The sequence below is a fragment of the Ahaetulla prasina genome, chromosome 2, assembly GCF_028640845.1.
Source record: "Ahaetulla prasina isolate Xishuangbanna chromosome 2, ASM2864084v1, whole genome shotgun sequence".
Lineage (NCBI taxonomy): Eukaryota > Metazoa > Chordata > Lepidosauria > Squamata > Colubridae > Ahaetulla > Ahaetulla prasina.
Window position 1 is genome coordinate 221,490,560 of NC_080540.1, and position 22,881 is coordinate 221,513,440.

Sequence of the window (22,881 nt, forward strand, 5' to 3'; positions counted from 1 at the left end):
TGGATTGACAGCATTTCCCAGAGAGTTCAGGCATGATTTTTACATTTCACTGCCTCGTTTTCACTGGAGAACTCAGGAGAGATTAGTAAAATTGTAAAAAAACAAAACACCACAAAAAACTAGAGCATGAGTCCTACTACAAGCCTACTCAAATTGTACTCGGCAAACCTTCATCTGGAGCAAGTTCTATCAAAGCCAGCCTGACTTATTCCCTGAAGAAAACAGTCTGCATCCGGCTGAGTGCAAACCTTTTATGTTCTACCTACAGAGCATTATAGGAAACCCAATAAATATGATCTGTTTATGTTTGTGTTTTTGTTTTGTCCCAGCAGGGTCAAGTACCCCCTACTTGGCTCAACATAGGATGTTAAGGGAACCCGCGGCTTAGCCTTGGGCGATAACATTAGGCCCATTCAAAGTTGAAGCACACCCCGCCCCCGCGCTGATAACGAACTCCCTCTTGTTTGCCTTACGGCCTTGCAAGAACGCTCCAACAGGAGGAGGAGGAGGAGGAGAAGGCGGAGCGAACCATTGTGCTCGAAAGAGGAGGATCCTGATCAATAAGGTTCTTGGGCCGGCTCTTGGACCTTTCCCCCACTCTCTCTCGACTTCAATACACCGCTCATCCCCTGCCCAGTCAGACAACCAAGACAGGCCAGAGAACTGTACTCGCAGCTTCTCCCACCGGGCTTTCCCCCGCTCACCACCCCCGTGTTTTGTAAGCAGTGTTTTGGTGCGTGCCGAGCCTGAGCTAGCCTTCGAGGCGGCTGGCGCGAGGAGCGGCGGGTGCGCGCCCTCGAGCTCGCGGCGGCCGAGGTTTGGCTGTTGCGGGGGGAGGGGGAAGGTAGAGCAACGGGATAGCCGCGGCGGGGTAGGAGGTTGGCGGTGTGGGGGTGGGGAGAAGGGTTCGGCGCGCGTGCGCGCGGGTCAGGTAAGCGGGATTCGGGGATGGTCGAGCTCCGGCGGCGGCAGGGAGAAAGAGGGTGGCTGCCCTTCCTTTCTTTCTCTCTCTCTCCTGATGATGGGGGACTTTTCTTCCCGCCAAAACGGGAAAGATGAAGGCTTGGGTTAGCGGGAACCGCTGCCGGGAGAAGGGCGGGTTGGGCGGTTTCTGCGGCGCAACCTGACCCCCTACCCCCCCGGCCCGTCGGGGGAAACGGGTGAAGGGGACCGGTGGGCTTTACAGCCGTGCGCTCCCCTCAGCCTCTTCCCTACCGCCTTTCCTTCTCCTTCCCTCGCTCCGCCCGCGGAACAGTGGCTTATGTGTTTGAGGACGGCGCTCGCCTGCAGCAGCCCTGCTCGGCTCCCTCCGCAGCCTTGACTCGCCTCTCCCCCGATCCCCCGCCCGGCACAGCGAGAAGGAGCAGCATGAGCCGCGATTTCAAACCGGGAGACCTGATCTTCGCCAAAATGAAAGGCTATCCCCATTGGCCAGCCCGGGTAAGCCCCCCCTTCCTTTCCTTTCGCCTCCCGCCGTTTTCCCGGTTCCAGGCTCCGGAGGCTTCTGGACCTTGGCTGCTCGACCCTTTGCTCTGAGGGTAACAGTAACAGAGTTGGAGGTCATCTAGTCCAACCCCCTGCTCACGCAGGAGACCTATATTAGGGATTCGAACCGTCGAACTTTTTTGGTCGGCAAGCTCAGGGGTCCCTGGCAGGCCTTTGAATCTCCCTTTGAACTTAATGGATCACCTTGGCCTTGTTTGTTTTGGCAGAAGTCGCATTACAGATACCCCACATGCTGGGATTTTTTAGCCGCCTTGTTTTGATGGGATTGTAATCTACACAACCTATTTTCCAAAGCACTTGAAGGCCAGACAAGGAATAATGGATGAAAATTGATCAAGGAGAGATTCACCCTAGAAATTAGGAGAAATTTTCTGACAGTGAGAACAATCAACCCATGGAGCAGCTTGCCTTCAGAAGTTGTGGGACCTTTATCACTGGAAGCTTTCAAGAAGAGATTGTCAGAAATGGTGTAGGGGATTTCTGCTTGTGTGGAGAGGGTTGGACTAGATGACCTACAAGGTCCCTTCAAACTCTTGTTATTCTGATATACTCCTTCCGGTACATACAGGCGATTCAGTACTCTAAAAGTGGCAGGCTACTTTTGGATTCAGTTCAGCACCTTCAGCAGATTGAGTTTTATTGCTTAGAAAGATGTGCGGACTCCGACATTTCAATATATTGATGAGTTAGAATGTTGTGTTACTACAGTTTCAGCACTAGGGATCTAACCTTGACTTTGTCCAAATCAGATGGATTGTAACTTGTGAACCTGCTTGAAGAAAAAGCCTTTAAAAATTAATTAAAACGAGTCTGTTTTAAAGGACTCTTAAATGTATAATTTTACCACTGTTAGCTTTAAAATATTGGATGATTTACTAGTGCTACTGAATGCAGTGCAGAAATTGTATGCCCAAAAGTGTTTAGTAAAGTTAAATATTTGCTGTTAAATGAATAGCAAATATAGTAGAAAGTAAATAGCTTTGTAGTATGGAGTAAAATCTGTAAAATTTAGATTAGAACCCGTAGTTTCTGGATTTCCCCTTTTTTGGCAGTTGGTAAAATTTATTAGCTTCTATTTTTTCATTTTAATGCCAAACTACACTTTCTAAACAGTTTACATCGGACAAATATAAATGATCGTAATTGGATTATGATCTGTTTATTCAATAAGTTAAGGGACTATTACATTAATGAGTAAATAGAGACAGAGAGGTTTGTGTTTGGATTATTTTCCTTTTTTATATGAATCTCTGTATTCCAGAAGGTTGCTTATCATAGATGTACTGCACTTTTAATTAGAAACCAAAATGTTTGGAGATAGCATTCCTCAGTTCACCAAATGAAGCCATGTTATCAGGGATTATACAGTTGCATGATCCTAGGAATAATATGCATTGGCTTAAGGCATAGACCACTACCTGCTCCAAAATATCTTGTGGGCCCTTTCTTAGCTCAAATAATGTATTTTTCTGTGATTGGCAGCTATCAGGAAATTCTACAAGATGCACCTTATTTAAGGAGACACTGACAGTTATAGTATGCATGCCTATATCCACTTCAAAGCACCCATTGGATTGCAAAGGGTACCACATCCTTAACAATTACATCATTTTTTTAAAATACAAGCAATCAAAAAAGTTTTAGCACTCAAAGATTCACACCACTTAGTGCTATGAGCATTCAGAAGCTCATATCTGATGTGTGATTAACTCTTGTTGATTAATGAGGTATATATCTAAATAGAATAAAATATAAATGTAGAATTAAATGGTTCTAATACAGAAAAACTAATGAGTATCAAATTCAGTGAGAAGCTTGAACATATAGAAAAAACAGTGATCTCAATTTGCTATGTTAGTTGACAATAGCAGTGATTCTTTTTCATGTTTAAATAAATAGAATAACCATTCTGGATAAAATCTAATTGAACATTTGTATATTGGACATTCCCTTTAAACTTTCTTTGTTTATAGTTGATAGTATAAGCAACTATACCATGCAGCCTTCTATTATCTTGACACTGAATGGTCCCTTACCATATGGTCCCTTACCATATTGAAAATAAAAGTCAAAATAAATAGTATCTCTCCAATCCCGGTTGATCTCCAAAAGCTAAGCAGAATTGGATTTGGGTACCATTGAATGGAAGACTACCAGGAAATAGCAAGACACTTTAAAAAAAATCCACAAAAGTGATAGTAGCAAGCCAGTATGCATTGTTGTATAAAGAAAAATAAATATAAATAACATATATTCTGAGACAGGAACTAGGAGTTGAGCTTGACTTGAGGGAGACTTCATTAAAATAAATCGGCTTTCCTGTATTGTCAGTTGCCAGTAGAATTCTTCTAAAGGACAGTAAACTTGGGTACATAGATTAAACTAAGCCCAAATCAAGCAAACTGTATAAACCAACTAATTTTTCATCTGCCTTGACCTAGATTTATTTATTAAATTTATATGCCTTCCATTTCGTTATCCAGAGTGACTCTGAGCAAGATGGAGAGCCTAAGTCAGAATCTGAAAATATTCCATAAATATTAGCATAGACACAAATAGGATGCTGTTGCGTTCAAGTGACAGAATGAGTGTACAAATATACAAATCTATATTTCCCATGTTCAGATGCTGCTGTTGCTTAAGCTTTTGCCAGGAATATATTTAGATTAATCTCTATTAAGCGATATTGTGTACCATTCATTCATTGTCCCAAGCATGCCACTATTAAAAGGAACTATCTCAATAAAGTAAATCTTAGAGGAATCGCGTCTTTCAGTCTTGGATGGAAACAAACTATAGTTTTCATGAAGAACACAGAAATTTTATGGTTGCATTTAATACATTGCTTTTTAAAAAAATCATTGGTTACCTATAAATGTTTAGATTAGACTTATCTTTTTATTTAGCTGTTGTTTGTTGCTGTAGGTTGATGAAGTTCCTGATGGAGCCGTCAAACCACCGACAAATAAAATGCCTATATTCTTTTTTGGCACTCATGAAACGTAAGTCTTTTGGGGGCAAAGTTATATTAGACAATAGGGCAAATAATCCCTAATATTTTATTATTTCTTTTTAATGTCTGCAAATGTTGTCACCCAGCCTTTTCTTCTAAAACTGAAATAAGATAAATAGGCAGATAATATCCCTAAGTACAATATCAGATTATTACAATTCTTATAGCTTGATGTTGTATAAACAGTACAGCTTTAAAATGCAAGAATGTATTTCTTTTGTTAATATTTATCTAACAAGAGAATTTGTTCATTCTTTGCTTACAGGCTGGCTTTCTTTTGGTTTTCATTTAGAAGTTGATGATTTTATTCTTGTTTTCTACCATGCCTCCAAGTACTTAGAATTAGACAGATATAACTTTAGCATCAGCACCGATTTATGTCTGCCATAAGTATTAGAGATAGTCCTCAGCTTACCAACATTTCTGGGTGTGATAAAATATGGCACCACCCCATGCCAGTGATCACATGACCACATTTCAGGCACTATAACTAGCTCACATTTATAACTGGTTGCAGCATCCACAGTCACATGACCTCATTTTGTGACTTTTTTGCCAGTTTTGAGCAAAAAACACCCATTTAGGAGAATAAGTTCAGGCTTAAATCATCATGATTCACTTAGCAATCATTATAAACTTGGATCCAGTCACATAGATGTCTCAATTTTATGACATAAAATTGCCCAGAACTACCTGTAAAACTAACTATTGTAATGAAACAGTACATTGCCTGCGTTCTATTAAAACAAATGGTTATCTAGATACTTCTTTATTAGAAGGTCAGAAATGTAAGACCAAATCAAAAAGAGTTAAAAGAAAGAAGGGCTAACTTAATATGCATGAAAAAGGAAGAAAAAATATAGTAGCCTTTATGAGAATCATTCTGAATTAAGCTGTCAGGATATGTTTTGTACTTCCAAATAGATACAGTTCATTCTGTAGAATCTATTCATTCAATGTCATTGAGTAAAGCAGTCACTTGCCATCTTTCCTAATAACTGCTTTGCTAAATAAGCAAGATTCTGGTCCCTGTTGTGGTTTTAATTTGAGGACTACCTGGACCTGGACAAGGTTGCCCTAGGAACAATAACTTGCCACAACGGAATCTGCCTACCTGGTGAAAACATCTTTCAGGGCCATGAATGTCACAGTAGGCCTTCTCTAAGTAGCTTCTAGACTTTGAAACTTTTCTACCAGAAGTTTGTAAGGCTCCCTCACCTTATTTAGAAAATGACTAAAATACTTTTATTTTCTGAGGATTTAGCTTCCACTGTCACTAATATCCATAAGGGATGGGGTGTTTGGAAAGATTGATTTATTATTGCTTTTTAATATTTTAATACAGGAGTGTCAAACTCAAGGCCTGGGGGCCAGATCCGGCCCACGGGGGTGCTTAGATCTGGCCCATGGGCCTGCCTTGAAAACAGTGAAGGACCGGCCCATGGTGCCTCTGTAAACCAAAAGGGAGCTCGGAGGGCCACATGCAGCCTTCCCAGGCTCTGTTTTGGGTGCGACACCCTCCTGCAACCCTCTGCCAGCTAAATTGGAGCTTGGGGAAACTGCGTAATGGAGGGTTTCAGGAGGCCGTCGCAGCCCAGAAAAGAGCCCAGGAGGGCTGTGCCCCTCCCCAGCTCAATTTTCACTGGCAGAGAGCTGCAGGAGGCAGTTGTGACCGAAAACAGAGCCCAGGATGTCCATTGTGAATGAAAACAGAGCCTCGAGTGACATTGGGCTGGCTATATCCACCCTGGCCATGTCCACCTGGCCTCCCCAAGGTCAAACACAATATTGATGCGGCCTTCAATGAAATTGAGTTTGACACCACTGTTTTAATATTTTGTGACTTGCTCAGAATCTTCTGATTAGGGCACGTTATAAACAATTGTAAAAATAAATGCAATAAATGTCAGGATTGAAAACAGCAATATGAGGGGTACTGACTGCCTGTGCGGATAATGAGAAAAAAGGTAAGGTTTTTGTTGCAGTCTTTCTCAAAAGACAAAGACTTCGTCTTTTGAGACATAATTTGTATGTAGCAGCAGTGTTGAAACCTACAGAATCAAAGGTGGTTTTAGTCACTGCAGCTAATAAAGTAGTGTCAAAAGGTTTTATAGCATAGCTATTTTGTATTATACAGTTCTTTCTTTTTGGTTGTCACTGCAACAATGTTGCGCTAGCATAATGTTATTGGATAAACTGGTATCAAATATAAACTTCGCATCTTGCTTGTTCTTTTCTAGTTTTTCATTGTGTAGCAGTAAATATTGCATGGCTCATTATTTAGTAAGAAGACAGTATGCTAGATTTATCAAAAGTACTTATTCCTGTCCAAAGTGGCGTAAAATCCTAGCATTTAAAAATATTGTAAACAGTTTTAGTAAAGAGTAAATATTATACTCTTAAGGAGATTTTTTCCCATTATTTTCTTTGTAGTGCATTTTTGGGACCAAAAGATATATTTCCCTATACTGAAAATAAAGACAAATATGGCAAGCTAAATAAAAGAAAGGGCTTTAATGAAGGATTGTGGGAAATTGAGAATAATCCCAAAGTTAAATTTTCCAGTCAGCCGGTAAGTTACCTTATAATTTGATTTCTATTAATAATTTGTATCTCAATATTTTTTTCTGAATATCTACCTTTCTATATGTGCTATAATCCAAATCATTGGCTAGCTTATAGAAGAAGTAAATCTCAAAACATTCTCATTGTAGTTGAATAGACCAAGTTTACCAGAGTAGATCACAAGAGCCACCCATTATATAGTCAAAAGCCAGTTCTGTAATATCCATTATTACCGTTTTCCAATTAACAATAGGAAACAATAGTTAGAAAGGACTTCCAACACCTGTGTACTATGTGGGATGATTGACATCTCACATAAGCATAAGTATTTGTTCCCAGATATTAGAAGTTTCTGCTTATTCTTGAGAGAAGGAATGTTCTGCTCTTTGTGGATCTTCTCATTTAGAAACCAAAGTAGCACAAAGAGTGATAGAGAAGCTTGATTCCATCTATTCTACTATTAAAAGTATAATGTATGTCATACCATTGATATGCCAGTAATTTCCATAGTACAATAGTCATTAAAATTAATTGAATTCTATGTTTCATTGAACTTAACATTTACCCTGCAAGCCTGAAAATATTAGTTTTTTTTTCTGATGCAACGGTTTTTAAAAATAACAATTTAATTATTTTCAGGGAGCAATTGTTAAAATGCCACTCAGGGGTAATTAATTCATTTAGTATTACCTAATTAAACTTAGTTCACTGTTACTTACTGAATAGCTATATGTAAATATTGTAATGGGTTGCTGTTATATCACCCTCATTATGGTAAGGTGTTCCTAAGAGGGATGACTGAAGAGAAGGAAGTTTATTGTTTGTTCGTTTATTTACTAGATTTTTTTATCTCTCTTTTGTAACTTTATAAGTAACTCAAAGCAGTAAACATTCATAATACTTCTTCCTCCTATTTTCCACACAACAACCCTGATTGGGCTGAGAGAGTGACTGGCCAAAAGTCCCAGCTGACTTTTGTGCTTAAGGCAGGAGTTTTAGAACTCACAATCTCCTGGTTTTTAGGCCAGCACATTAACCACCATCAACAGTGTAGGCTCCCAACTGAGTCATCCAAGGCTTGATGATCATATTACCTAGCCAGCTAAAGCAGGCGGGCACCTGTATTGGTAAAAATGGTATAGGAAGATGCTGGAAGCAATTGATCATGTTACTGACAATTTTTAAGGCAACCTTCACCTGTATGGAGACGGTAATTGAAAAATCACTCATTTAATTTTACCAATAAAACTGTAAGGATAGTGTAAAATGACTGACAGATAGTATGGAGACCTTGTATTAGATACTACTCAACATGCTACTAAGAGCTGAGGATATTAAAAAGTATGAACATGGGAAACCTTAACATAGTGAACAATGAAATGACTAGTACACATTGACATCTTGGATTGCATTACGTTTAAATTAACTAGAATTGGATGTTTCTGTTTACCATACATTGCCCTGAAATCAGATAGATCAGGGGTGTCAAACTCAAGGCCCGTGGGCTGGATCTGGCCCACAGGACAGGGGTGGGTTCTACTTACCTTTACTACCGGTTTGCAGCGGGATCATGCACGCTTCCTGATGATGCCAGGGTCGGTGGGTGGAGCCTACCCCCAGTTTTACTACTGGTTCACAAGAACCAGTCCGAACTGGGGGCAACCTGCCACTGTGCTTAGATCTGGCCTATGGGGCCACCCTGGAAACAGTGAAGGACTGGCCTATGGTGCCTCTGCCAGTGAAAACAGAGCTTGCAAGCACTGTTCTTGCTGGCAGAGCGTTGCAGGATGCTTCATAGCCGAAAACAGAGCTCGGGAGCCAATTTTTGCTGGCAGAGCACTCAGGCCACCACAGGCACCCCCGACATGAGTGACATTGAGCTGGCCATGCCCTCCTAGCTTTCCTGAGGTCAACACTGATGCGGCCCTCAATGAAATCCAGTTTGACACCCCTGAGATAGATGGTAGGCAATATAAAATGTTTATATGAAAATTCTTTTAACTGACTAGAATGGAAAATATTGTTGCACTTTTTTCCCTGTATCAATTGCTCAGTTACTTACATATTGGCATTTTTTCAGTCTCAGCCATCAGTTAACACTACAGTTATTAAAGAAACGGATCAAGAAGAAAGCATAGACACTTCAGAAGAAAATGAACAAAAAGTGGGTCCCAAGCGAAGAAAATTAACAGCTCTTATTAAAGTAAGTGATTTTAAAGTTTTATTTAGCTGAATGTCTATGGAGATTTTCAATCATCCAGGTCATGGTTGTCCCAAAGGTGCTTTTTCACAGAGGCAACTGGATTTTCTGGATTTTCTTTGAAAACATTTCACTTCTCATCTAAGAAGCTTCCTCAAAAAATCCAGTTGCCTCTTGGGGGGAAAAATAAACACCTTTGCGACAACCATGACCTGGATGACTGAGAATCTCCACAGACACAGTCTTGTGTCTGCAGCCAACACCTTCCTACAATAGCTCCCTAGTTTGAAAAAGAGACATGGTGACTGTAATGAGATACAGACAGGTGCTGTTTATGTTCTGAAGCATTCAATTTTAATTTGAAGCCTTGTATACTGCTTTCAAAGGGACGCGGTGGCTCAGGGGCTAAGACAGCTGAGCTTGTCGATCGAAAGTTCAGCGGTTCGAATCTCTAGTGCTGCCATGTAACGGGGTGAGCTCCCGTTACTAGTCCCAGCTTCTGCCAACCTACCAGTTTCGAAAGCATGTAAAAATGCAAGTAGAAAAAATAGGGACCACCTTTGGTGGGAAGGTAGCAGTGTTCCGTGCGCCTTTGGCGTTGAGTCATGCTAGCCACATGACCACGGAGACATCTTCGGACAGCGCTGGCTCTTTGGCTTTGAAATGGAGATGAGCACCGCTCCCTAGAGTCGGCAACAACTAGCACCTATGTGCGAGGGGAATCTTTATACTGCTTTATACTGCTTTCAGGTTTGCTGAAAAACAAATCAAATAAGCACACAATGAAGGTGCTTTAAGTTTGATTTAAAAAAACATTTTTAATGCAAGATGGCTATACAGTATATATAAATGCAGCCAGATACTGAAAATACACACTAAGTAAAAGGTTAAGTGAAGAAATGTGAATGGATCGTCTTATGGCTTAATAGGTTTACAGCTTGCAGTCAAGTATATCCAGTAAAGGAAGGAATTTATAATAGAACCCGAGGCAACAAAAAAAAGAAGACAAGAAATAAACATATGCACATCAAAAGGAAATAAGCCCTAAAATGTACTTTTTAACAGAGATTGGAGGATCTTTACAATAGTTTTGGAACACTAGGAGCTTGTTAGCAGGGATTTTGGAAGAATTAATACAAATGTGTTTTACTACTTTTTTTTTCTCCTACCACTCGACTTTCCACATCTACAGAAGTACTATGATAGATAGCCAATCTTTTCACCACCTGAGTTTATGGATCATATGGAGCTTTATAGTTTGATTCAACCTAGACCTGGGGGAATTTCACAAGTGCCCCTAGATCTCACTGTGGAAAGTTCTTTTTAGTGGGTATAGCACAGTATTATTTATGTTCTCTCTGCTTGTTTCCTGATTTTCCCTACCAGTTGCATGGTAGCTCTCTTTTGACCAGTTGGCTGCCCATGCCTCTTACAATACCTGTTCTCTTCACAATCTTCTTTGAGTTCCTCTTATATCTGTTCCTTATAACCAAGAGATGGGGTAGTTCTGAACCTAAGGGGATTGACAGATTTGGCTTTGACACAACTATACAGTTTCAAAAGGTTGCATTTCCAATTGTTGTGAAGTATGTCCACTAAACCTTGAAGAACTCCTTCAAGGGGCAGCTGAGGCATATCCTGCGATCTTTGACTATATTACTGTTTTACACTCCCTAGAGGTTTTTTAAAAAAATAAATAATTAAAGGGGGTTTTCCTTGGTGAACAAGGGAAGTCTTCAGAACCTGCTCAACTCTGTCAACTGATTCCTAGGCTTCTATGTCAGATTTTGTGAACAAGAATAGACAAGATACACCAAAACAAGATCTGAGTTAACTGCATGCTGGACTGCGGCCATATCAAAGATTGTAACTCACAAGAACATAAAAATATGCTTGGATATAGATACAACTGTTTAATAAGTACAAATGCACAATGCAGTTTAATAGGTATAGTAGAGCCCTCAGCATTCTCATCAGTGGCTAATCAAACTGAAGAATGAAGACACATAAAATTCCAAAAGGGATTTTCCAAACGAGAAATGGACTGAAGACAGCAGTGTGAAATACAGTAGAGGGAAAAATTACAAAAATTTTGGACAAGAAGGCTAAAATTGAGTAAAGGAACAGAAGTGGGAAAGCAATCAAAGAAGAAAACTCAGGATTTCAGAGTTTCCGTTCTATCAAATAATTAACTTTCATTGAATTCAGTAAGATTTACTCTCAAATAAATATCGGCATCTTAGTCTATACAGTCATGGCCAAAATTGTTGGCACCCCAGAAATTTTTCCAGAAAGTCAAGTATTTCTCACAGAAAAGTATTGCAGTAACACATGTTTTGCTATACACATGTTTATTCCCTTTATGTGTATTGGAACAAAACAAAAAAGGCAGGAAAAAAAAGCAAAATTGGACATAAAAGTCACACAAAACTCCAAAAATGGGCTGGACAAAATTATTGGCACCTTTTCAAAATTGTGGATAAATAAGATTGTTTCAAGCATGTAATGCTCCTTTAAACTCACCTGGAGCAAGTAACAGGTGTGGGCAATATAAAAATCACACCTGAAAGCAGATAAAAAGGAGAGAAATTAACTTAGTCTTTGCATTGTGTGTCTATGTGTGGCACACTAAGCATGGACAGCAGAAAAAGGAGAAGAGAACTGTCTGAGGACTTGAGAACCAAAACTGTAGAAAAATATCAACAATCTCAAGGTTACAAGTCCCAGCTCCAGAGATCTAGATTTGCCTTTGTTCACAGTGCGCAACATTATCAAGAAGTTTGCAACCCATGGCACTGTAACTAATCTCCCTGGGCGTGGACGAAAGAGAAAAATTGATTAAAGGTTGCAACGCAGAATAGTCCGGATGATGGATAAGCAGCCCCAAACAAGTTCCAAAGAAATTCAAGCTTTCCTACAGGCTCAGGGAGCATCAGTGTCAGCACGAACTATCTGTCGACATTCAAATGAAATGAAACGCTATGGCAGGAGACCCAGGAGGACCCCACTGCTGACACAGAAACATAAAAAAGCAAGACTACAGTTTGCCAAAATGTACTTGAGTAATCCAAAATCCTTCTGGGAAAACGTCTTGTGGACAGATGAGACCAAGATAGAGCTTTTTGGTAAAGCACATCATTCTACTGTTTCCCGAAAACGGAATGAGGCCTACGAAGAAAAGAACACAGTACCTACAGTGAAATATGGTGGAGGTTCAATGATGTTTTAGGGTTGTTTTGCTGCCTCTGGCACTGGGTGCCTTGACTGTGTGCAAGGCATCATGAAATCTGAGGATTACCAAAAGATTTTGGGTCGCACTATAGAGCCCAGTGTCAGAAAGCTGGGTTTGCATCCGAGATCTTGGGTCTTCCAGCAGGACAATGACCCCAAACATACATCAAAAAGCACCCAGAAATGGATGGCAACAAAGCACTGGAGAGTTCTGAAGTGGCCAGCAATGAGTCCAGATCTAAATCCCATTGAACACCTGTGGAGAGATCTTAAAATTGCTGTTGGGAAAAGGCGCCCTTCCAATAAGAGAGACTTGGAGCAGTTTGCAAAGGAAGAGTGGTCCAAAATTCCTGGTGAGTGGTGTAAGAAGCTTATTGATGGCTATAGGAGTGACTGATTTCAGTTATTTTTTCCAAAGGGTGTGCAACCAAATATTAAGTTAAGGGTGCCAATAATTTTGTCCAGCCCATTTTTGGAATTTTGTGTGACATTATGTCCAATTTGCTTTTTTCCCTGCCTTTTTTTGTTTTGTTCCAATACACACAAAGGGAATAAACATGTGTATAGCAAAACGTGTGTAAATGAATGCAATACTTTTCTGTGAGAAATACTTGATTTTCTGGAAAAATTTCTGGGGTGCCAACAATTTCGGCCATGACTGTAGTTGACTAAAAGGAAAAAATGATAAGTACTTGGAGTACAGAACAACAGTATTAAGACTGTTCATTTGACAATTGTTCATTTGTGAATAGCTTAATTTGCTTGTAAGAAATAAAATGAATATCTAGTGAAGAGCTGGACTATTTGCTTTTCTTTAAATTAGCCTTATCTTCATATACATTGAGAGCAGAATGAACACTGATATTGTTGCTTTTACTGTGGATTACATAAACACTGCTTGAATCCTCTTTATATTCCTTATAGGGAAGTGGCTGTATCAGCCCTGCGATCTGTGAAATATAGCCTACAGGCTTAAAACTAAACAGTAGAAGCCTTTTTTTAGCAGCATACTGCAAATATAGATATTGAAGAGATGAAGCTTTTGTTAACAATGAAAACTAGAACATTTATCTTTAATTATTAACCATTGATCACACCTTTGTAAGGATCTAATGATCAAATCACACCAGTTTTATGTCCCTTATCACAACTATCCCCCGGTGACTGTTCAGGAAAAAGACTTGAGTTAATAATTGAGTGAAAATTACCACCCCATGCACACCTGTAAAAAAAAGAGAAGGGGCTAAAGACAAATTCACACTAGAAATAATTGTAGGAAAATGCAAATGTCAATACTGCTAGACTATATAAAAGTAATATAAATGTTCAACATAACTATAGGTGGAATGTTTTGTACTGTTCTAGTAATTGAACTTCAAAAAGGATGTGAAAGATAAGTAGGGACTATTAACAGGTTCTGAGTGAGAGTTTGGATTTCTTAACTTTTATTTTTTTATGCAAGCGTAATATATATTTGGGGAGTTCAAACAGCTCACTGAACCATAATCTAGTAAGCACATTTTATATCTTTCTCTTGTACAAAAGTAGCATATACCATTTATGCTCATTGTGTTGTAAGAATCCTTAAATGGAGTTATTAAAGTGAAGTATTAATTTCAGATGATGTGATCTGTCACTTAAACATTGCTTCACTGAATATATTAAGCTTGTTTGTTGGAAAAAATATGTAGGAGTGTATCTTTAAACAGGATTAACCCTTTCTCTATCCTCCTTTCAATTTACCTCTTTTTATTACAATCAGTTGAAACTCAACCGCTGCTGTCAAACAGCAATTTTTTTCTCTGCAATTGCATGAATCTTATTTTTTTCCAAAATTTGGGCCAGTTTTCTACGTTTGCCTAAAGTGTTGGCATGATTATTTAAAGGACTTCAATCATTTATTTGGAACTGAACCCCAAGCAAGGGTAGGAAGAAAACTTGATAGTTGTAAATTGTGTTAGAAAAGGGAAAAAATGAAATGCCTGTTTTTTTAGTGGGATATTGTTATGGGATAGTCTTGAAAATATGGGATTATATGCATACTGTAATTATAAGATTAGCATGTTGCTTTTTTTCCATAGTTTTTTAATCTGAAGTTTTTAAAAGCTCTGCACCTGCTGTGTCAGTAGCAGGAGGTTCACTTCAACTTGTCTCCAGCATTTCCTGTAATGTAACCTTATATCATCAGTGCTGCAGCTGTGGGAAAGTTAGGGCTGAATGTTGCAGTTTGAAGTAGTGACTGTATTTGTACAATATGATAAATTATATCTTGTTTCCAAACAGCAATAGTTAAAACCAAAATAGAAGCTAAAAACCCACACTTTAATATTGCTTGTTTCATTTTATCTTAGCTTATGCAAACTCACTGTAGTTCCTTCAAAATAGTGATTTAATTTATACACAAGCCAGGTCAGTATCTTGCAGGAAAGTCTTTGTTATCTTTTCCACTCCCTTTTCAAAGTACTACGGTATGAGCAATCTGTAATTTTTAAAAAAAATATCATCTAACGTTATATGGAGAAAGCAAATAAACTATCTTGGTTCCCATGAGAAATACATATTGTATGAAATTATGCTTTGTATATAATAAGCATGATTAACCAAAATATAATAAGCAATATAAGAATGAAGAGAGGTAGCAAATGCCAAAAAACTTGATGACAGTGCAAAGAATGTATCCTTAATGCTGTTCTTCCTAGTGGTTCATTGAGGGAGTGATTCTATAATCAAGTTCCAAGAGAAGCGCCAATTTTACCTTGATATATACAATAATTAGAGTAACTTAAAAATCAAAATGTAGTTTAGAGGATAGCAATGTGATACTTTGTAAAATTTTATCTGTGCTTCCAGCTCTTGAACTTGAAAGTGTGGATTTGATTTCAATGTTACATCAATTTTTAAATGCATACTGTCTCATACATATTCCTCTGCTAATATTTTCCCTTGAAATCTCAAAAATATGGCTGCAGACTTTTGTGTATATTTATTATATTTGGTTATTATTAGTAAACATATATATCATCTGACTATGGATTTGGGGATTAGTAAAATTTATTTCAATTTCATGTAGAAAAAAAGGCTTTGTACTTTGCCCTAGGCCATAATTTAGATATAATTTATTGAACAAATTGCAGGTAGTCTGTATATAAATTGATTAAGTGGAATAAAATGCAACTGGCTACAATTTAGCAAGTCATGCAATGTGCTAAACTAAAACAAGCCACATAGTGGTTCAATATGTGGATTTAGCCAAACTATTGTTAAATGTTTATGCAACTCAGGTTAATTGTTATATGATTATTATATAATTTATTTAAATATCAAAATAATAGTTGAGTAAATCTAAGGATGTGCGGCATTGGTTCAAAGAATAAAAAAGGCTTAATTTTGTTTTCATACAAGGGCAATCATACTCAAGGAAGAAATAATTCTGGGTGTAGGCATTATTGAGTTTATTGATAACTCTCAGCAGCTTTTACAAGCCACTTAGGTGGATAATGTGAAACAAAATAGGGTTTGTTGGTTTCAATTAACCTATTGCCTAGTAAGTACCAGAATGGGAGGTCCAGCCTCAATATCTTTAAATATTCATTAGATATTGTACATAATTTTTTAAGTTCCATCTATTATATGTCAAACATTTGTGATGTGATGCATTCTTTGATAGCAACAACGGCCTATTTGCAAAACAAATTAGCTCAAATGAGGATATTCAAGAAAAAATATTTTATCTTTACCTGCTCCAAGTAAATATAAAAACAAGTTTTTAAAATATAAAAAATATATACTCTTTTATATTTGGGCATGATTTTTTATCCCTTCAGAAAATTAAAATGGATTTTAATGGATTGAATATAAGAATAAGAGCTAATTTGACCATGTACATAAAAATTATTCTGATGTCTTGCTTTCAGGGATCTGTTAAACCAGACAATGAAACTTCTGAAGCTGAAATTGAAGAAAAAGAGCTGGAAATTTTAAAAGACGATGATTCTCCAGAAAAACCTAACAGTGAAGTATGTTGATATAAAGCATTTGAATTATTCTGCCTTTATTGCAGCCTAATTCACCCAATATGAAAAATTCGGATTTCTCATTCACTCATACTTTCAGTTCTGCTATTTCTCAAAGAAAATCACCAGATATTAAATATTAATTGATTGATAGATTTGAAGATAGATTGATAGATTGAAGCTTAGTTAAAATTGTTTTAGAGTAGATATAGCTTAAGTTTTCTTAATAGTAAATTGGTTAAAAGTGGTAATTAGAACAATGTGACCTACAAAATGCTTCTGAAACTTCTCGTTGTCAAACTTGCCTAAATATCCTCAAGTACTTTGCTAGTTCTTTGAATTTGTAAGTGTTATTTTGGTAGAAATATTGAGAGTCAAGTAGAGACTATTAATAATCAGTATATATATTTGCTGCAAATAGTAATACTGCAATTTGATTTAAATTAATGAACTGTTTTTGGTGTAGATTTTTAGGTAATTTTGATTGCAGTTTTTGCTTTATATTAAAATGGTGGTTTGACTATTAAGAACTCAAAAGTTCAGTAATTCAGAATGATTTTAATAATGTTCTTATCCTTAGGATATGAGTAAAACAAGTGATATGTCAGTTCCTAAAGTTGCTAGAAGGGGGAGAAAAAGAAAGGTAATGCTTATAAATTTATACATTTATATTAAGATGTCAATTTTATTTCAAACAATATATAGTTTAAATGAAGAGTACTGTTTCAGAATATTTTGCTAAACTCTATGGTATTTATAAGATTGCTCTTGTCAGATCCAGTAACTATATTTTTCCACAAGGAGCATGAGAAGTTAGTTTGCCTGAAAAATAAGGGTCATTCAGTTCACAAAGATATCTGCTAATAAGGGGAGAGTCAACCTTTTCTTTTCTCTTTAGTTTTCTTTTCACTTCCTGCAAAACATATGAACAGATTATAGAAGCAAAAGAGAAAAATTGGGAATTACTCTACTCCATATTAATAAGCACTGGAAGTCTTCCATTCTGTTTCGACTCATACTCAAAAAGCGGGTGGTGGTCACCTAGTGGGTAGAAATTTCTGCTTTTCTGGTACCCAGCTGCCCCTTCATTTAAACCAATGAACTGTGTCAAAAGTTTTTTTTTTAAAGTCAAATATATCCTTTGTCCACTAGAGTATCTAACTTCTGAAAGGAAGAAATAAGATGTTTCTCACATGATTATTTTTGACAAAACCATTTTGGCTCTTAAAATTACCATATTTTTTTTGAGTAATAAGATTTTTATTTATTTATTTATTTATTTATTATTCGAATTTATATACCGCCCTATCTCCCAAAGGACTCAGGGCGGTTTACAGGCATATAAAACATCAATATCAATATACAAATTAAAATAATCCTTAAAAAACTTATTCTAGCGCCCGAATTATTAAAAATAGAAATATAAATATCAAATATAAATATTAAAATCAATTTAAAACCCCTCTAAATTTAAAAATCTAAGCCAGTCCTGCACAGATGAATAAATGTGTCTTGAGCTCGCGACGGAAGGTTCGAAGGTCAGGAAGTTGATGGAGTCCTGGGGGGAGTTCGTTCCAGAGGGTGGGAGCCCCCACAGAGAAGGCCCTTCCCCTGGGCGTCGCCAACCGACACTGCCTAGCTGACGGCACCCTGAGGAGTCCCTCTCTGTGAGAGCGCACGGGTCGGTGAGAGGTATCTGGTCGCAGTAGGCGGTCCCGTAAATAACCCGGCCCTATGCCATGGAGCGCTTTAAAGGTGGTCACCAAAACCTTGAAGCGCACCCGGAAGGCCACAGGTAGCCAGTGCAGCCTGCGCAGGATGGGTGTTATCACGGAGCCACGAGGGCTCCCTCTATCACCCGCAGCCGCATTCTGAACTAACTGCAGCCTCCGGATGCCCTTCAAGGAAGCCCCATGTAGAGGCGTTGCAGTAATCCAGGCGAGACGTCACAAGGCGTGAGTGACCGTGCAAAGGGCCTCCCGGTCCAGAAAGGCGCAACTGGCGCACCAGGCGAACCTGGTAGAACGCTCTCCTGGAGCGGCCGTCAAATGATCTTCTAGAGACAGCCGTTCATCCAGGAGGGCGCCTAAGTTGCGCACCCTCTCCATCGGGGCCAATGACTCGCCACCGATGGTCAGCCGCGGATTTAGCTGACTGTGCGGGATGCGGCATCCACAGCCACTCTGTCTTGGAGGATTGAGCTTGAGCCTGTTTCTCCCCATCCAGACCCGACGGCCTCCAGGCACCGGGACAGCACTTGATAGCCGTTGGGGTGGTCCGTGTGGAAAAGTACAGCTGGGTGTCATCCGCGACAGCTGGTACCTCACACCGAACCCACTGATGATCTCACCCAGCGGCTTCATGTAGATGTTGAACAGAAGGGGCGAGAGGATCGATCCCTGCGGCACCCCACAAGTGAGGGGCCTCGGGGCCGACCTCTGCCCCCCTGTCAACACCGACTGCGACCGGTCGGAGAGATAGGAGGGGAACCACCGGTAAACGGTGCCTCCCACTCCCAATCCCTCCAACCGGCGCAGCAGGGTACCATGGTCGATGGTATCGAAAGCCGCTGAGAGGTCTAATAGGACCAGGGCAGAGGAACAACCCCTATCCCTGGCCCTCCAGAGATCATCCACCAACGCGACCAAAGCCGTCTCCGTGCTGTAACCGGGCCGGAAACCGGACTGGAACGGGTCTAGATAGACAGTTTCATCCAGGTGTAAGGGAAACTGATATGCCACCATACTCTCAACAACCTTCGCCGCGAAGCGAAGGTTGGAGACCGGACGATAATTACCTAAAACAGCCGGGTCCAGGGAAGGCTTCTTGAGGAGGGGCCTCACCACCGCCTCTTTCAAGGCGGCCGGAAAGACACCCTCCACCAAAGAAGCGCCAGAATCGCCTGGAGCCAGCCTCGGGTCACCTCCTGCGTGGCCAGCACCAACCAGGAGGGGCACGGGTCCAGTAAACATGTGGTGGCATTCAGCCTCCCCAACAACCTGTCCATGTCCTCGGGAGCAACAGGGTCAAACTCATCCCATAAAATGTCACCAAGACCACCCTCAGCCGTCTCACCCGTATCACCGCAATCTTGGTCCAAACCATCCCGGTTGAACGATTTTATCGATAGATAACCGTTAAACTCCTCAGCACGTCCCTGCATCGGGTCATCCCGCCCCTGGTGTAGGAGGGAGCGGGTCACCAAACAGGGCGGCTGGGCGGTTATCTGCCGATGCAATGAGGAGGAGGCGAGTTACGCCTCGCTTCCCTCAATGCCACTAGGTAAGTCCTAGTATAGGACTTCACTAGTGTCCGATCAGCTTCTGAACGGCTAGACCTCCAGGAGCTCTCTAGGCGTCTTCTCCGCGCTTCATCCTCTCAGCTCCTCGGAGAACCAAGGAGCCGGTTGGGACCTGCGCCGGGTCAGAGGCCGCAAAGGCACGACACGGTCTAAGGCCCCGCCGCGCCCGTTCCCAGGCCGCAACAAGTTCCTCAACCGAGCCGTGAGCCAGACCTCAGGAAATGGCCCAAGCTCCGTCCGGAACCCATCCGGGTCCATCAGGCGCCTGGGACGGAACCAACGTATCGGCTCCGTCTCCCTGCGGTGGTGAATGGCGGTCAGAAAGTCCAGGCGAAGAAGAGAGTGATCTGACCATGACAAAGGTTCAATGACTATTTCCTTTAAGTCCAGATCTCTCAACCACTGACCAGAGACAAAAATCAGGTCCAGAGTGCCACCCCCAATGTGAGTAGGGCCATCAACTACTTGGGTCAGGTCCAAGGCCGTCATGGAAGCCATGAACTCCCGAGCTGCCGTCGATGACGAGCCGGAAGATGGCAAGTTAAAGTCCCCCATGACTAAAAGTCTGGGGGTCTCAACTGCCACCCCAGCCAGCACCTCCAGGAGCTCGGGCAGGGCGGCTGTCACGCAGCAAGGAGCCAGGTACGTGACCAGCAAGCCCATCTGACACCTATGACCCCACCTCACAAAGAGGGATTCACACCCGGCAATCTGAGGTACAGTGGTCTCCCTCGGCTCTAGACTCTCTTTAATAACAAGAATGTTAACAAGAAAAAGATGTACCTTTCTCCCCCTAAAAGTGGGTGAAAATTTAGGTATGTCTTATAGACCGAATACGGGCATTTTTGGCCTCCCAAACCCTCTGAGCATTGTGTTTTCATCCTCCCCAACCCCCAGAACCACTCTGCAGGCCAAAAACAGGCATGTTGCTGGTTGTCACCTTTAAAGCCCTTCATGGCTTGAGACCAAGTTATCTGAGGGACTGTCTCTTGCCAGTCACATCCATCTGACCCACTAGAGCAGGGAGGCAAGGAATGTTGCGGGTCCCGTTCCCCAAGGAGATACATCTGAAGAGACCCAGAAAAAGGGCCTTCTCCATGGTGGCCCCCTCCCTCAGCAACATCATCCCTCCAGAAATTACACTGGCCCCCACTCTGACACTCTTGGAAAGCCCGGAAGATGTGGTTCTGCCAACGGACCTGGGGAACCCAGAACAGGATGGCCCCCATTAAATTGCTGATATGTGTGTGGCTTGTCACCAGAGTGGGATGGGGATTATTATTTGGTTATTTTTACTTTTTATTATTTTTATTTCTTTTATATTGTGTTTTTATTTCCTGTAAGCTGCCTTGATAATAAGCTGCAATATAATTTGTTTAAAAAAAAAGAAAGGGAGCCGTGGTGGCAGTACTGCAGACTACTCCTGCTGACTGCCGGCTGCGTGCAGTTTGGCAGTTCAGATCTCACCAGGCTCAAAGTTGACTCAGACTTCCATCCTTCTGAGATCAGTAAAATGAGGACCCTGATTGCTAGGGGCAATAGGCTGACTCTGTAAACCGCTTAAGGCTGTAAAGCATTGTGAAGCAATATATAAGTAAATGCTATTGCTATTTGCTGTTCTCAGTCCTCTGGCATTTCCTCAGTTCTCAAGAACTCTTTAAAGATATCTGACAGCTCTTCTACCATTTCTTGTTGTACGAATATATTTTATTAGTGTCTTGAATCTTGAAGGAATTAGCTAAACAATTACGACATTTTTACTAATCTGCCTAATTTCCTATTGCAGTGATGGCGAACCTTTTTGCCATCGCATGCCAAAGGTGGGGGGGAGCACGGGGGGGGGGGTCACATGCGAATGCCCACAACCCTAAGTCTATACACACTGCACATGCGCACACGACACCCCCCACGCTCCCCTTGCTTTTGGCACAGTGGGCCTGGTAGGCCCGTTTTTTGCTTCTCCAAGCTCCAGAGCCTTGTAGGAGCCTTGGGAGGGCGAAAAGGCCTTCCCCAACCCCACCCCCCCGGAGGCCTTCCGGAGGCTAGAAATGGCCCGTTTGCTGACTTCCGGTGGGAGCAGCAGTTGGGAAACAGGTCGTTTCCGGCCTCCGGAGTGGTGGGGAAGGCCTTTTCGCTCTTCCAAGGCTCCTAGAAAGGCTCTGGAATCGGGAGAGCAAAAAATGGGCCTTTCCAAGGCCCTCTGAATGCCGGTGCCGGTGGGCCCAGAAGGCCCGAAAATCAGCTGGTGTGCCGGAGCTGAGCTTGCATGCCCACCAATATGGTTACACGTGCCATAGGTTCGCCATCACTGCCCTATTGTGTTCATTCCCAATCTGTGCTTCTCACAACCGCCCCTTCCCTTAGAGGTAAATGCAGAGACAAAATTGTATTCTGTTTTTTCTTGGTCCTTTATGAAATGTCTACCTCTGAAGTAAGTGATGAACCCACTGCCTCCATTATCATTTTATTTCTATTGACATGTTTGGAAAAGCCCTCCCTTTTGGATTTTGCCTTTCATTAGCATTTTGTTAATTTTGTTAGCACTTTCCAAAGTTCAAAAATAAATCATAAAACAGTAATTAGTTTTTAAGTCATTTTCCATTCGGAACCAGTAGTATAATTTGGTCAAGTTTACAAAAATAAATTATTTTAATACAGGCTGAAAAACAGGCAGAAGTAGAAGAAGCAGCAGTGATGGTGGCAGGAGCAACTGCAGCAATTACAGCTCCAAAAGCTAGCCCTAAAAGAGGAAGGCCAGCTGGTAAGTTATAACACAAAGCATTCTTAAAAGGGAAGGAACACACAGAAATTTTGATACGTGCATTCTGCTAAGCATTATACTCTGTTCCTTAGTATTGCTTGATAATAAGCATTTGTGAATTTATTTGCAAAGCAAATAATATTTGTGATTGAAAAAATCAAACAAGGCTTTTTCATTTTGGATTTTAAAAATTACATTGAATTAAAATAAATGGACTGCATTGAATGAAGATGAATTGTCTTGGGCCACATATAAAATATATAATATAATTAATGTATATAAATAACAAAC

General features: G+C 40.6%; 1 protein-coding gene across 6 annotated transcripts in view; it reads left to right on the plus strand.

The window, feature by feature from the left end:
* Positions 1-565: 565 nt before the first annotated feature.
* Positions 566-22,881, plus strand: part of PSIP1 (PC4 and SRSF1 interacting protein 1) — a 31,975-nt gene continuing 9,659 nt past the window's right edge. The window contains exons 1-8 of one of the 6 annotated variants that reach the window (XM_058171437.1): positions 566-718; positions 1,256-1,440; positions 4,432-4,508; positions 6,953-7,091; positions 9,165-9,287; positions 16,430-16,531; positions 17,109-17,171; positions 22,488-22,590. In XM_058171437.1, the coding sequence (XP_058027420.1) occupies positions 1,369-1,440; positions 4,432-4,508; positions 6,953-7,091; positions 9,165-9,287; positions 16,430-16,531; positions 17,109-17,171; positions 22,488-22,590 (679 nt within the window). In that variant the 5' untranslated portion in view covers positions 566-718; positions 1,256-1,368. The other 5 variants (XM_058171436.1, XM_058171439.1, XM_058171438.1 and 2 more) reach the window with 5 other exon arrangements.